General features: G+C 42.8%; 1 protein-coding gene across 3 annotated transcripts in view; it reads left to right on the top strand.

Moving 5' to 3' along the window:
• chd9 (chromodomain helicase DNA binding protein 9) overlaps positions 1-17003 on the top strand; it is a 60926-nt gene that overhangs the window by 14876 nt on the left and 29047 nt on the right. For 2 of the 3 annotated variants that reach the window (XM_069661287.1, XM_069661279.1), the window contains exons 1-3: positions 550-1525; positions 3766-4175; positions 16086-16191. In XM_069661287.1, the coding sequence (XP_069517388.1) occupies positions 1496-1525; positions 3766-4175; positions 16086-16191 (546 nt within the window). In that variant the 5' untranslated portion in view covers positions 550-1495. Of the gene's footprint in view, positions 1-549; positions 1526-3765; positions 4176-16085; positions 16192-17003 lie in introns of those variants that run through there. The other variant, XM_069661272.1, reaches the window with a different exon arrangement.

The following is a 17003-nucleotide window of genomic DNA, read 5'->3' as shown; positions in this document are numbered from 1 at the left end:
TCCCAGTGCCATGTGCCAGCTGGTGCACATGGCCCCTGCATCACGGTGTCAGGAGTCCCCCGAGAAGCCGGCTCGCTCCTACAAAAGTCTCTTCTGGGGCACGGGGAAGAGCTGCATGTCTTGGACACATCCCATTTTCCTCTTGGAATTTTTTTTTTCCAAGAGTCACAGCAGGGTGACCAGGCCTTGACCTCACAGGTGCTTGAATCTGAGCATTACACTCTGGACGCTGTGTCTTAGTTAAGGAGTAGAAAGGCTGCCTTATATTAAGTGGTGATTGATGTGCTGTTCCTATCAGTTATGTTAATCCTTTGGGAATTTGTTTGTTTGTTTATAGAGCCTTTTCCATAAATAAAACTGCAAATCATTGGCAGTGACCTTCATGGGGACAAAAAAAGCTCCAATGTTGACAATCTGTGGTGTGGGCGAAATCCAGTACTTTGGGGGTTAAGTTGTGAAAGTTAATGTAATAACTGCTAGCACCATCTGCTGGCCTACTTCCCTACAAAGAGAGAGAGAGTGAGAGAGCGAGTGAGTGAGCGAGAGAGAGAGAGTGAAAAACGAGTCTGGGTTTTAACGACATCTCTAATATTCATGCTGATGCATTTTGCTGCTTTGTGCTTTCATTTTCCGCCGCTCTGCCTGCCAGAGTCTCGAGCTCGCCATACACGCCCCAGCCAGGGAGAGGGGAGGGCAGCGAGGGAGAACGAGGAAAAAGACAAGTAGGGGAAAAGGAGGAAAAAACTACCGGCCAAACAAGCAAGCAAGCTTACACAAAAGCCTTTTTGTGCGTAAAAACATGGAGTAACCTACCTTAACCTGGCTGGTGAGGAAGACGAGGAGAGGCGCAAAAAGGGAAACGGCAAAGCAGAAAGAGCAAGAAATAGAAGGAAACGGCTCAGAGAGGCAGAGAGAGCGCACTCGGAAGGCAGGCGGAAAGAGGAATCAATGAGAGGGGAGGAGAGAGGAGGCAGGGGAAGGCAACTCTGACACACACGCACTGTGAAAGAGTGAGGGAGACTTGGATGAAGCCGGACGACGGCGAAGCAGCACGCAGCAGCAGAATGAGAGCTTCCTGGACTGCCACGCACCTCCTCTACCGCCCACAGCGCTGCTCCCTCATCACCCTGTGAAGAGACAAACGAGGGTGAGAGAGCGAGAGAGAGAGAGAGAGAGAGCTCCCATGCGCTCCTCTTGAGCCCTGCCCGCTGGGGGAGGAGGAGACGAACGGCTCCGGCGCTCTCGCACTGCCTGAGGAGAGAAGCTGACCTGGGAGGAGGAGGGGAGGCAAACCAGGAGCGAGGGAGGGGAGGGGGGGACAGCACGGCTCTAGGAAGAGTGAGAGAAAACGACTGTTGAAAGGGAAAAGAGTGAGTGTGTTTGTAAGGGAAAAGCGTGAGCGAGCAACAGAGAGAGGAAAAAACCCGGCGAAAGGGCAAGGCTTTTGTTAGCCGGTTGGAGAGGGGGAGGAAAGAGGAAGAAAAAAAAAAACACCATGTCTACAGTGAAGAGGCCAAGAGGAAGGGTAAGTGAGCTGCTCTGAGAGCTGAGAGGGAGGAGGGACGAGGGGGAGGAGGAGGAGGGGCCGGCAGGAACTGAACAACCTCCTCTGCTACTGGCTCATGCTGCACTGCCGCCATCTTGAACTCATTGCTGCTTTATTTTCCTCCCCTCCATACTCATTTGCTCTGCTTCTCTAGACCTTATCAAGGCACACTTTCTCTTCCCCACCCCCACTGTCTGTTCATTCCATACATCCCATTCCCATGCTCTTTTGAATTCCTCTCCCCGCGCTGCTCTGCGCTCTAGTTTGTGCACAGTGAACGGTGTGTGTGCCTGCGCATCTGTGTGTGTGTGTGTGTGTGTGTGTCCTCCATGAGTTGAACCTGTCAGTCAGCAGAGAGCTCACTACATGTGGAAATGAGGGGGTGAGAGCGAGGGAAAGCGGGCCGGCCCAAATGGAGCTTACTCTACCTTTTCATGGGCTGTAATGGTCCCCACCGTTTCCATGGGACTACGTGCTGCTCGAGAGATTGAAATCACTGCAGTGCTGGCAGGCTGTAATTTCAGTTATTTATAGATGTATTACACAGCTGCAGTGCTCTCAGATTTGGTGCATTTTATCTTTTCTCTCTCTCTCCCTCCCTCCCTCTCTCCCCCCCTCTGATAGGAGCCTATTTTCATATTTTTTCTTCCTCTTGCTGTTCTTTCATGTGCTCATGTTCTTCCGCTCTCAAGCATTACTTTCAACCCCTCCCCCTCTCTCTCTTTTTTTTACCTTTATACTTGAATGAGAACATTCCAGCATGATCCAGTAAATGTCTTCGTAATAGCCTCAGCACTGTTGCACACGTGAAAATCATAATGCAGGTCTTGTGTGTGTGTGTGTGTGTTTTCACCCGTTCCTTCCAAATGAATCGCTACTTATTCAACTCCCTCCCCCACTTTGTTGGTGAGGTTCAAACTAATTCTCTTTACTTAGCTAGCAATGTGGAAAAAAAAAAAAAGCAGCCGGCTGTGCCTGGGCCATGGAGGCATACGCAACACATTTTTAGATTAGGTCATCCATTTATGGGTTCCCTCTCTGCTGGGCTCAAGGCCCACCTCAAGGCGCTTGTGTAGGCATAACTGCAGTCACACCATCTATTATTCACATATTATCATGTATCAGCCAGGGGGGATTATTTATGTCTGCAAGGCCCACTTTAACCTGCTACATTGAGTCAGTGTTTACCGTACCTTTGAATAGCCTCATTTCACTTGAATCATCCTCACAAAGCGTTTGTCACATGATTTATATATAATTTTACTTCATAGTCCTCTGAAATAAAATAATTCCAGTTGGGAAATCGTGGCCCTTATCATGCTGAAAGTCTGCTCGCTGTGTAACATAGGAGGCGGAAAGTTGAATGGGCATCATGCGACCCCCATCGCCAGCATCTGGGACAAGCTCTGCTGTCTGAGAGGTTCACATAGCCTACAGTACTTTGGCTTTTTCTGAATGACTGATAGTCTCAGCAGTCACATCGCATCATAACAGCGTACTGTAATTCCATAACAGGGTAGCAGTGGTTTAGAGGGTTTGTTTTCTTGTACAGTGAAATGGCATCTCGACGTGCTGGCACCATTTTCTCTAAAGTATACCAGTGTTTGCTTGTATTACTCTCCTCTAAGCTGAGCTGTGTGACTCATGCAATAATGGCCTCATATGTTTATAGCAGTCATAAATACCATCCTTTAAATTATATCCTCCTATATATTGCATGTTGCAACAAATCATGAAGGCAGGTGTTTTAAACACTAATTCTTATTCTCTAAGATCAGCTATTATATGATACTATACCTTCTACATTAATGCTAAAGTGGGGTCGAAAACAGCTTATTTGGTTCCTCTCCATGTGGTGTAATGAGTAATGATAAGGTGCTTTAAGACATTTGCGTGTGGCACCTACACATGCTGCATAATCTACAATGTGTTCTAAAGCTTTTGTTTTTATGTCTCCTTTTTTTGGGAGACACTCTGCTGCTGCTCCAGTCTCTGTATACTGTGAGCTTCAGTTAGTCCGGTCTGCTTTAAAGGTCAAGTGTCAACTTTATAGGTCTGTGTGTTACTAGGTCCCTCTATAGCAAATATAGCACCACATCTGATTTGGATTTGTATCGTTTCCAATGGATGACATCATGTCTGTAGTGTTGAGAGGATTTTGCCTAAATGATGATCATTGTTCTAAATCTCATTGTCTTTATCTTTCCCTCTGTCTTCAGCCTCGAAAGAATGCTAATGGCCCCAGCAGCCAGGTACGGGTCCTGAGTCCCCCAATGAAGAGCAGCTCATCGTCCTCATCCTCTTCCTCATCTTCTTCATCCTCATCCAGCTCCCCGTCGGAGAAGAGGACGCAGCGGAGGACGCACCATCAGATGGAGTCATGCATACAGGACAAGCAGGAGAAGGCCAATAGAATAATATCCGAGGCTATTGCTAAGGCCCGGCAGCGCGGGGAGAAGAACATCCCCAGAGTTATGAGCCCCGAGAGCTTCCCCAGCTCTTCGTCGCAGCACAAGAGCCACCGTGACCGCGAGCACAAAGGAAACCGTAAGGCACGGCCAAAAGAGAAGGCCTGTAGGAAGGTCTGCATTGTACCCTCCTCGAAGCCCAAGCAGAAGGCCAAGATCGGGTATGTAATCACAGCCGTTAATACTGCTCTGTAAAGCTCTGAAATGCTCGTTATTTTTAAAAATAATCCTGTAAGTAGGGCTTTGATCAGGTCCTTCCCTCCCTAAAGCAGCGTAGAATTTCTTTTAGCACAACCAGAGCCTAACCACTGTGGCATTTAATGAGCCCGAATGAACAAGTGACATGTGCCACTGCAGTGGAAAACCCCCTGTCATTGTACTACCATACCTAAGGAGATTTACGCACAGAGATAGGGCTGCAGTCAACAGTTATTTCACAACCAGCACATCTATTGCCTAAACTGAGACATTTTTTTATTCAGTCGTAAAGCGGCAATTAAGCAATAATAATAATAACACAATAGGCATGAAATAACACATACATGTCATGATGTCTGGTTTGAATACATACACCTGATGCATGTACAGTTTTTGCCTGCTTGCTGATTTAACCTGCTTGTGTGCTGGTATATTATTTATCAAGCGTACACTTTCTGCCTGTGGTTGTCAAGATGCAAGCTCAAAGTTCAACAGAATTTACTGCACGCAATAACAGTAAAGCAGGCTCAGTCATCAGCACAGACATGGGAGGAGCAAACAAAGGCTGCATTTACATGTGAGACACTGCTGCCGAGTATATTCAGGCAAGTAGTGCGGATGTATAGATACCGTGATCCGCCTCCCATCCCCCTGTTTAACTGCTATAAGCAGCGTGTAGCTTTAAGCCACACCCAACACGAGCTATTGAAATATCAGCTGGTGCAAACGTGAGGGCCCAGGCGGGGAGCTGGAGAAAAAGGGCGAATATTTAGACACTGCTGAAAAAAACCCAGTATCAGTTTTAACCATGTTGGAGAAGGCCTGTGTTTTTTCAGAAATAGCGTGAGCGTGACTGACAGTGGTCAACAATAATATCTGGCTGGCAGCTGTGTTGATTAATAATTAGATGAGCTAGGCAGAGGGAGACGGGATGTGGCAGATAATGGATTTGGCTTGTAGTTTGTGTGTGTGTGTGTGATGAATGAGGAAGTTGTTATGGTGCTGATGTTTGAGAGAATAGTGAGATGATGGAGGAGTCAGTCATTGTGATACAGTCCCACTGGCTCACCAGCTTACGAGAATGCACGTTGGATGCCGTGCGATGCTGACAGTAACTCAGGCCTCTTAGCTGTTCGGATGATCTGGTGGCATCACTGAAGTAAGCAAATAAAAGCACAGTTCAATCATGTAATTCAGTGCTCACACCCCAATCCTTCCCCCCTCTAACTACATCAGACACTTATTAAACTATCAGCATTAAATCAAATACAACTTTACATTTGTTAGTATTAAAGAGCAGCTGACAGTGGGTCTGCATTCGTTTAAATGTGCTGTGTAACCTATTTTTACTCACTGAAACCATACTTGGCCTACATGCAGAAAAAGCATCAAATCAGGGTGAAGGCAACATAGCCTGCTTATGGAGCCTAATGTTGTCTCAGTCAACCTTTTATAGTGCTCGTTACATCATGCATTCCAGCCTTTTGAACACACATTCACTCACATGAGAGAGACTCACACAATCTTCAAGAACATTTTGGAGAGGCCCAGCCCTTTATACATGTTGGATATCTTTTTTATTATTATTATTCTTAAGTTATTCTGGTTTGTCAACTCAGCCGAATGCTTTCAGTCCGTGGAGCTGCTGTTTATGCTCCTGGACTGCTTTGTATTAATCACAAGCTTAGTGACATCAAAAGGATACATTTGAACATTGTGTACTTTACGTGTATTGATTTTCTACATTCTTAGAACAGAACAGGTCTTTGCATGTAGTCAAATTAATAGAAGGCCACTTTACAGGGCTAAAAAGCATAATTACTACCCCCACTTTCGTTTCAGTGACTAATATAAGATCTTAAGGAATCTGCTGTCATATGAAGAAAACAGGGGAGGTCCCAGTTAGCAGTTTTGCATATCTAAACTGATCCTCACACAAGTTCAACCAAATCCTGCAACCGTCACAAAGTTAACAAAGGGATCAGGAAACATTTGAATGTGATCTTGTAGTTTGCCCTGCTTAATGAAACCTGAATGCTGGGATGCTGTAACCTTCTCTTCAGTGGTTATGTGTGATTCTCCGTGTTATAGGATGTGGCTGCAGTGATCACACTCTCTGCGTCCCTCTAAGTTTGTTTTAATTGAGAAAGAAGTCAATTTTCCGGTGCAAAAGTAACAATGATGTATATCTCTGTCTGTATATGACAAGAGGCGTGTGGGAGTGTGAAGATTCATCTGAGGTGTGAAGATTCATAGATGGCAAATACCCGTGCTGATCGAGCCTCTTCTTTTCAATTAGAAACTAACAGACAGTTTGGATCAGAGTTTGTTTAAAGAGCTGTGTGAAGGTTTGAGGCCTTAATAACTTACACCTCTTTTTGCCCATGTTGTGGAAAATATTCCCAATGATCGGATTGTCATTTTTCCTTTTTTATTTCAAACTATCAATCATATAAAAATGTACATAATAAGCCTAGTATTTTGTTCCTCAAGGGAAAGTTTAATTTATGCAGTTGGTTCTTAGCATGAGCACGATCAGTCACAGGCTAACGGTACTGTGATGTAAACATGAGCTAACTAAACTAAACTAAAACATAAATACCACCATATTGGACACCAGTTGACCTCATTGTTCTCCTTATTTGTTACTGCTTGCTTTGTAACATATTTATGCAAAAGAAAAACTTAAATTGAACAAGGAAGCAGATGTATCGTTTTTGTTTAAATGTATCGTCACTTTATGAATGTGACAGAAACTGCATAAAAAAGAAGAAAACTCCCATAGATGTGAAACTGGTCTTACCAAACACACACACACACACACACACACACACTGTACATAATTACGACTTCCTATTCTGACATTGACTGCGAGTGGACACAAGACAGGCTGGGGGAAGCTTGCTAGCCTAGCGGAACAAAAAATCAAGCCATAAAACAACACTGACTAAGTTGTAGCAGGTGTAATAAAATACATTGCTGTGCCGTAATTCACTCCAGTTAAAGGGCAACATCTGCTGTTGTGAATTTGTAAAGATAATTATAAGATAATTGTGTTTTTAAAGCATAATTTACAAAAACAGTTGAGCAAATGTTTTTACATCAAGGCTGTGAGTTTTGTTTTTAACACTATCTCTGACTGCACCTTCATGTTTTCTTTACCTGTGGCGGCCCTCTTATCTTTGACTTCAGAACAGCTGCTGCGAGTGGAGACAAAGCCAAAACAGTCAGCGACACTATGCTGGCAGCGCACATACTCATTTTGGATTGCCATGACTGTATTTGGCTTGAACCACCAGATATAGTAAGAACTACAGCGTATAACTCGTCTGCATAGTTGCTGTTGAAGTGTGTGTCCACGCAGCTACAGTGAAGGATGGTTGCTCTGTTGCAATGTGGGTTGAATGAGACAGCCTGCGTGCATGATGACAAAGAAGCTCCAGGGAGAGATACATGCTGAAGGAGAGTCCTGCTCGTATGCATGCACCACCCAGGATCTCCCCATACAATATTAATGCGTCTCAGCAGCAGAGGTACTAACCTTCCACTGGAGTCATTACTTCACTCTGTTGAGGGTGTGTGCAGGCCTGTGTTCAGAAAGCTAGACATTGTGTGTGTGCGAGTGTGTGTGTTCATTGTATGCTCACTCTTGCGTTGCATCTGACCCTTCTTTAAGCAGGGAATGAGGCCTGAGATAAGACTATTATCCTAATTGTGTCTGTGCTTAAGGGTCTGCTTCTCTGAGACCACTCTGCTGTCATTACTACCTGTGTTTCCACTAGAATCATCAGTTCCATTTAATTGCTAGTAAGTGCCTTCTGGATTACTTTGCTAGTTTACTCTGCCAGCCGCCTGGCAAGCAAGTACGGGGTCACATCATCATATGGAAAATGTGTCTGACTGATGAAACATCAATGAAAGCAGATGATTAAAAAATATGGATGCAGCAGCCGCTTTGACAGGTGGACTAGCAACACAACACATCGCCAAGAAAAAGATCACTGACAAAAAAAAATAACATCTTTTCTTGGATATTAAAGTGCTTTAATATCAAGCTCCTGATCCGGAGGCCTTTGAGGAAAATGCAACCACATAACTAATTCCCATTACTCCAGTCCTAACTGATGTTTCAGTTTGCCTGAATAGATGTAGTACATTAAAGTCAGCTGCTGTGGAGTTGTAGAAACGGCTTTAAATGTGCATTTGGTTGATAACATTATTTATCATTAAATTAACTCTAATAGGTGCTGAACCTCAAAGCTTACACAGACTCTAAGATCCAGAGCCCTCAGACAAATTACAACGAATCACAGAGGAAAGGGCGAATAACACCGGGGAATTATCTATTGAAAAATAATGCAGGGGGGTCTATCCTGAAACTTATAATTAACTCATAGACAGAGTTTGTTTAAAAAATCTAACCTTATATAGCCTCTTATGCATTTCATTATATGGTAGATTATTAGAAACTTGTCTTTATAAGACATAATGTGTTTCTAACGATGTTTCTAATAACACCAGTGATGTCTCTGTTCTATGCTATCTGAAGAACGAGAGTTTAGTTTGAATTTTAGGTCATGCCATTTGACTCTTTTTTTCTCTCTTTAATATTTAAAGGCCTCTTTTCATTAAACAAAAAACTGGAAGTCATCATGTTGGGCATGTGTCTCTGTTGGTAAAATGGTATTACGAATGTCGCCTCAGCTTTCAGGGACGGTGGCCTTTAGGCCTCTGTTCCCTTTTTTATAGTCTGCAATATTTAAAACATGCAGACTGTTTTTCAGTTTTTAACCTTCTTCCATTTAACTTTGAACAAATGAAACAAATGAAATTGTAGTTTCAAGTAACATATTGTGCATTTAATTATTTAACAGCAAAATCCACCATCGGGTGAGGCGAGGGTTATTTAGCGGGCCAGGCTTCACTGATCACACCACTCTGCAGGCTGGAATTTGCTTTTCTAGGCAGCCTACCTGCTGAAAAATAACCTCATGTAATCATGAGATGAAAGCACGGTGCCGCTCATTCCCTTTTTTGTCTCTCCCTCCCCCTCCTCCTTTACATTTTTTTCCCTAATATAAATTTGGTTCTTCCAGCCTGCTCACAGCCGTGCATCCAATGTTTCCTGTTAGCAGGCATGTTCTAAATGTGCTGATACTACAAAGCAGCAGGGTTGCAGCAAAATATCAAACAAAATGGTGCTCGTGAGATCAATTACATGATAGAAAATGGAGGTTCAAGTCTAGCGTATATGCTGCAGCGTATAGCTGTTCATATTTCAGTGCTTGCCTGCTAGCCGTCTAATCTCTTTCCCCTCAATTAAAAAAACAGCTTTAGCCCTTCCTAATGAAAAACTGAGTGTTTTCCTAGTTAATCCCTCGCAGGGTGTGTACGTGTGCATGTTCACACGTGTGCTCGTGTGTGTATTAACATGTTTGTGGGGTCTGTGTTGCATGTCTTTGTGTTGAAAGTCATGCACATGTACACATTCTTGTGAGTGTGTGTATATGTGTGTGCACGAGAGAGGGAGCGTTCCCCATTTTAAAATGTTTGCTGTGTAAAGCGGCAGTCCCCTGTGTGGCCATGTGCACCGTGCTGATACAGTATTTGTCTTTGAGAGGAGGCTTGATGGTGTTGTTACTACTGTTTCCAGTTGTGTGCTGTGTGGCACTGAGATTATAGCCTTCCATTCATAAGAAGGGGGATTTCCTGTCAAGAACCAGCACTACTGTCTCAATAAGCCCCTCAGGATGAGAAAAACACACACAAACACGGCACACTTAACCGCAGTTTTCAAGATGACTCAGTAGCACACAATCAGAATTTCTGAGGTAGATCACTTGAAGGCGATGACGGCCTCTCTGAGATGCTCCAGCACCACATTGCAGGCTGGGCCTGCAGAGCTTCATATCTTGAATCTATTAAAACCAAACCCCTCACACACACACTCCCAGTGGCAGAGTGCCAAGTAGGGCAGGACAACACTGGGGGGACAAGGGATGGAGGTTATTTGGCACAATAGGAGGATGGGAGCCAAGTAAGCCTCCAACAGCAACTAGGCTATCGCTCTCAGGAAAAACACTAGTGGTAGCCTATCATGGAGAATCGCTCTGTAATGTCAGATCAGGGGCAGCTGTAGTCTAATTAGAGATGCAAGATGATGTCTGGAGGATGGCCCCTTTAAATCCTGGTGGGGAGGCAAATAAATCATCTCCTCTCCATCAGTAACAAACACTAAGGGGCCGTCCAGATGGAAAAGAAACTCGCTGTACAGATATGAAACAAGGTGACGTAGCAGAGTGTGTGGTTGTGAAATTAGATTTCCAGTAAGCTGAAGACATCCGAAGGAGTGAAAACTGAAAGATTTTTATTTTGGTGTTTGGGAATTATAAAAGTACAATGAGGAATTTAATTTCTTATAATTTTGCCAAGGAAATAATATTAAAAATGTCATGTCAAAAGTTAAACAGAAAGGAAATAAGATGTATTTTGAGCACGCAAACAGGCTTTGACACGTGCTGTTTTCTAATATCATCATATATATTATACAATATATAATTAAACATAAATCATGCACAGCATCCCAATTAAACTGTACTTAATAAGTGCTGTCAACACTCCAATCTCCTTGTGTCTTACTGTTTTAATCATAGAAAGACAATTATTTAACTGCTCTATAATATCAGTAATTACCACAAAAAGACAGTCATATAGATGAATCATTGGATCATTTAATATCTGGCACGTAATTTCACTTTGATTGCATTTTAAATACAATGCTACATCCAAGAAGGTCCCCCACACTGGGAATAATACAAAAGTAGGGCTACTCTTCTACTGTTACTAGTGGAATATTACTGGTTCCCTCATTCAGCTGGATTATATGCCTTTTGTAGATCAATCACTGAATTAACGTAAAATGTATATTACATGCCTTTTACATTATTTAAATACAGATCAGTGTGCCATGTTTTTTGTGCGTTTCTGCATCGGTTCTCTGACGACAAAGGACCGGCTCATTACAGTTATTCTCTCTTCGTATTATTTTGATTCAAACAAAAATTACATGGCAGCTGTTGCAAAGCTCCCTGCCAAACAGTTTGGCATTTAATAGTGTGCCTTGGTGTACCCAAAACCAGTTTTTAAATCTGGCTTGCAAAAACATCCAGCCTGTTGAGAAGGCAGAATTTAACATTAGCCCATTCTGCTGCACAGGGCAGATGGCCTGTGTGAAGTGAGTTCTCGTTTAGATTATACTGCTGAACATTTGAGACCCTGAACGTGTTTTATTTAGTCCGGAATAAGCCCTAAAGAGAAATGCTTCATCGTATTGTTTACATTGACCCTGACAATGTGGCACTTTTTCATGTGTTGGTGTGGTTTACCAGCAGGTCAGTCTTGTGTGCTTATTTTGTCAGAATCTCAAATTTCTCTCTTCAGCTTGTCGGGGTGTAAGCTGCTTGTATGACAACACTAAGACATCCTTCTCTTACAATTCAAGGTCAGAAGATATGGTTTCTGTAGCATCTGAACTTCCTGTGCTGAAGCTCTTCATCCCGTTCTTCACATGAGGGGGGACTCTGACCCTGAAGAGTAGAACTGACTGCCTTTTTCTCAGTAAGAGGATGATGTGAAAGCCTGCGTGTCCTCCCTGTCATTACAGTTAATATATTTCAGCTTGCGGGGAGGCTATCCTGTCGAACGGAGCCTGTGCGTTAGCGCGGGTGTTAGTAAACCCCTGGGTGGTCCTGTGTAGGAGCCACAGCCGGGTGGAACAGGCTGTAACCATCACTAAGATGTGGCTCATGATTCTGTGTGTACGTAGAATATAGGCTTTTCATCATATACATTTTTAACTACGCCATGCTGCTCTTGTAAACAGCATGCTTACATGCAGTAAATGGCAGCACCGAGGAGCCACCGCACCAGCCTTCTCTGTCTGTACTGGCTCAACCGATGATTTCACAAGTCTCTTGTTTCACAGTTCAGGTTTTCCCATATGGGGATCAGAGAAATGCTTTAGCCCTGTTATATTCTGTTAGCTGCTGAGCTGCTGCCTAGTAATGTGACACTGTTATTCTGCAAGGCCCGTATCCCGGCCAGCTTTTATTTGGTAGAGGAAGAACATTGTGTTTTGTGCCATTCAGCTGCTTTATAATATTTTTTTTTCTCTATTCTTCTCGGTGGCACAGCTGGTTAATTTTCTGTTTTTTCATTGTGTTACTTTCTGACTTGGCACATTCCTCTGCCATTCATACTGTTGGTGGACATGCGCTGGTGTTGTTTTTCACAGGAAGTGATGTCACCTTGGACATTGACGCCCACATTGCTAAATACCCTCCCTACGGCACGTTGCATGGCAACCATAAAGTGTCATTGTAAAGAGGATTTGTGAAATTAAATATCATCCAGAGGGGGCAGGGACACCAGAAAGATGGGACACTGTTTAACACGGTGCTGCTGGAGAAATTCACTGTTTTCTATTTCCACATTCAGACATTTCAATAGGTGTGTGGTTGTGAGGTAATATGTTTTTTGATACACACAAACCCTCAGTAAAGCTTTTTTGTTGATGGAAACTGCATTGCTGTGAGTGATATGTTGACAGCCACGATGACCAGGTGTTGCTATGAATACAGTAACTGGACAAGTTAGACTGACAAGTTCATCTTGTTTGAAGTGTAGCCCAGTGTTTCTGCTGGGTTTTTGGAGAACTGGTGTTTTTGTGCTTACATTTCCATGACAGAAAAAAATGTACAGCTCTTTTCAGGTGTTTGTACCTAATTACCTTATGAACGAGTAATCGAGTACTCGCAAATTATAGAAAAAAACATACGTCAGACACGGACCTCCCGGCCCGGAAATAGTATGCCTGTGAGAGAACATTTCAATCGAACGCTTTTACATAAATGTAAATAAGCAAGTGCAATTTCAAATGCATTGAAGAACCTTAACAGGCCCTTCAATTAACGTTGTTGTAACATTCTGTTGTCAAACGTCACAGCGGTAGCGGACTGTTTGGACTTATGTTCTGTTGCTTCACACGTAACTCACATTTTTTCCACTCGTAGCTGTTGTCCGGCGTGATGGTGGCTTGTACTCCAGCTCAACAAACGCCATCAGCTCACGGAAGCCTTCTCCTTCCACAACACTTAATGGGAGCATATCTCCAGTCACCATTTTTGTTATTAGCAGGCTAATCTTCTCCGCTCTGGTATCATCACAACAACGTGCGTTAACAGGGCTAGCAGATGATGTGATGCGAGACTGCCTTGTGCTTTGAGCGTGTGTGGTTAAGCATCGAACTAGTATTTCTATGATACAAGTTTAACACCACATATCTTGCCCAGCACGTTATCATCGTCTTTTTTCTCAGAGTACTTCCAGACATCACTTTTCCTGGTCACAGCTGACATGGTGCATGCAAGCTAACTGAGTTAAACTACTTTAGCCGAAAACAACGCATGCGCAGGTGCGCGAGTCTTGTAACGTTACTCGAATAATGACGTCACCAACGAGTACTCGAGTATTTGTCCCCATCCCGAATACCGACATTGTTTAACTACATGGATAAGGGTGAAGACCAAGAAATTGTCCTTCTCTGTCTCTGACTGGGAAGACTATAAACACAGCAAGAAACTGACTTTGAAAGAGATCTTAAAGTTGAACTTAAGCTAAATATTAAACACTCTCTGTCACTAAACTATATTCTTGTAAAAGAGCACAGACTGTTGTTTTGGTCAGGGTCTAAAATTAAGTTCTCCTGGCCACTTATTTTGGACACTTCTTCTGAAATATAAGTATGATAAGAAATGAATACCCTCTCTGCCATGGTGGCAGGTGAGCTGACATTTTTACCTGCCACAGCCAACATTTACCCTGCAATTTGCAGGCTGCAGGTGCTAATTTCCTTTTCTGATGTGGTCATTGCTTACTGTTTTATCTCCACACTGTATAAACATATGAGAGAAACAAATGCATAAGAGAACATCTCAGTCAATCTTCTCCCATGACTTTTTACGCCTTAAACATGCAACCACAAAAAAAGCGGTGTTTCTTTGTGATGGCTGACTCGTTGAACAAGCTTATTTGTTGTTCTGTGGGCTTACATCCTCTCTATTGTGCCGACTTTGTGTCTAACAGAATGACTTGTTGGCTAACAGAAGAAGATATTGGCTAGCGTGGGAATCTTTGTTCACACGATATGAGGCTCTAATGTTATCTCATGTGAACAAGCCCCACAGGGACGTTTTCCTCACAGGAGACATACCTGCACATGCAACTGTCTCTCTGAGGAGGCCTGTGGTTGTATGTGTGTGTGGAGTACAGAGCATGTTTGCCTTTGTGGAAAGGCTGTGTTGGCTTGTTATGTGTATGCAAGGGCATTGGAAAGTGAGAGGAAAGATGCTGCTGTGTGTCAGTATGATAGCAGTGTTTTTATTTTATTTTTCCCATTAAGATCACACCAAGCCAGAGATTTGGCGCCTGTGCCTTCCAAGAGATAATACATGTGGAGAGGCGCACGATAGGAAGCGTGTGCATATGTGGTGAGAAAATATATAGAGAAAGGTCACAGACATAATATGTGGCTGTGTGTGAAAGAGAGAGGAGTTGTAGGATGAAGCACTGGCGAAAAGTATAAGCTCGCGTCTGTTCATGAAGCAATCTGCTGTTATCTAATATCATTTCATCCCAGCAGTCTGTCTTGGTATTGCAGTTGCACACGAGGCCATGGTGAGAATTTGAAAACTCACAAACTACAAATGGTGGCTTAAAGGGAGAAATGTTTGCCAATTGACGATCAAATGATGCCGGTCTCAATCCCCCGGCTCTGTGGGAGCTTTAGCAAATCACTGAATTCCTTTCCCCATAAACGGAGGCAGCTCCCGTCGTGAGCAGCCTAATGCGTTAAAGCATTTCCTTACATACTTCAGCTGCTCTCCAAGCAGTTGTTTGTATGTATGTTGGGGTTAAAAATGTTATGCTGACAGCAGCACAAAGAGCCATTCTTCTAGAATATAGGCTACTGCTGCAAATGCATGTATTGTTTATGGACTGCAGTGCAGCAGATGCAAATCTATGATCCCTTGTTTCACTCCGGTACTCCTGCAGGGGTCGTCTACAATCAATTGAACAAACTGTTTTGGAGGTCTGTTTATTTCATATTCAGGGGATGTGCAACTTGTTGGCCACGGTCTCTCAGTGTGTGCATCTTTTTTATCTTTGTATGACTACTCAGGCTCATCCTTTTTCACATAATCGTTTCAAAAACGTCTCTTACACAAGCATCTCCTTATCCACTTACTGACAAAGAAGTTAAAATGTCTGAATGTAGACGTAGTGCTGAAATAACTGAAATCTTTCTGTGTTTATTCTCAAATAAAAGCCAATTTCTTTTTACATTTTTCTGTAAAGACCTGTTAACGGGCGGAGGTTTGCACTTCAGAGTCTATATCTATCTCTGTGAGAGCAATTCTCATGTGCCCAGATGTACATTACGAGGTTAATTGGTCGTTGTATTTGTTCTTACTGATCTAATGGCCACAAAGAGATCTCTTTCTATCGTGATGGGAGACACAAGCTTAATCTGAAATGCACTGTCCATCCTTCAATGCTGTAAGAATGAATTGCAGCTCCCCCATGTACACGCATGAGATCACTGGATTAAGGGCAGTTTTTTCTGCATTGTCAGTATAATTTTAGAACTGTTGATATGGTTACATTAGTGACTGAGATTCGCAAACACTAGTCAGCTCAAATTTGTTATGAATTTTTCATATCAAATGCTCCTAATAACTGGAAACCGTAAACATTGTATGTATTACAAAGAGGACTTCCTGTTTTTTCATGGTGTGTGTGTTTCCCTCCTCTAGGAAAATTGTCATCAAGATTGGGAAGAAGAAAAAACGAAAGCCTGAGTCCTCAGAGGAGTCGGATGATGACCCTCCCCCTCGACACACTTCTAAAGATGTCGACTCTGTAAGATCCAACATACACACGCTCACACATTTCATACATCAGACACATAAACCTACAATACCAATGATTGCTGAATGGTGTCCTCAGTCTGACTGCTCACACTGCTGCTCAGTGTAGAGGAAGGCCTCCCAGCTCTAGTTTGAGCCTGTGAGAATTGGCTCTGTGGTTCACACGGAGGTCATGCAGTGGGTGGCTATATCAAGTGTGCAATCTCAACCGTGTGGAAGATGTCTCCATCAGACACACAGCAAGCGCTTCACAGTAATAGAAACTTAACATGCAAATACCTGCATTTATCAGTTTTCAAAGGAAAGGAAAGGAAACGTTGTTGCCACAGCAGCCAAGGAAATTAGTAACCTGCAGGGTTTTATAGTAAGTTTGATAACAGAGCACTTAGCCAAATTGAATTATCACTTTGGATTTTTTTTAATCCAGGGTGATAGCCACTTTTTCTATTTTCTGCTAAACACAAGATATTGTGTGAATAGAAATTGTTTCCCACCTCAGGTTATGAAAACAAATACCAGGTGGAGGATTTCCAGCACATCCTAATGGAATTACAGGATGAACACAACTATGGATAAAGACTTTTTTAACCTTACTTTAAAGCAATTAACCGAAGCTTGAAGAAGATTTAGATACTATGCAGATGAATAGAATACTTGAAGGAGAATTGAAATTTAAATGTCTGTTAAATGTGTTTAAACATGATTTGATTCCATCCTTAGAATTAATGATTGAAGATAAAGACAGAGCTTTTTTAGTTCTTGTGAAGAAATTGCATTTGTAATGATCTTATTGGACGTTGAAGT

The sequence above is a fragment of the Semicossyphus pulcher genome, unplaced genomic scaffold, assembly GCF_022749685.1.
Source record: "Semicossyphus pulcher isolate SPU_LCO1_2020_fin unplaced genomic scaffold, fSemPul1.0.p SCAF_1, whole genome shotgun sequence".
Lineage (NCBI taxonomy): Eukaryota > Metazoa > Chordata > Actinopteri > Labriformes > Labridae > Semicossyphus > Semicossyphus pulcher.
The sequence above is the reverse complement of the archived record's forward strand: the minus strand, read 5'-3'. Positions and strand labels throughout refer to the sequence as shown.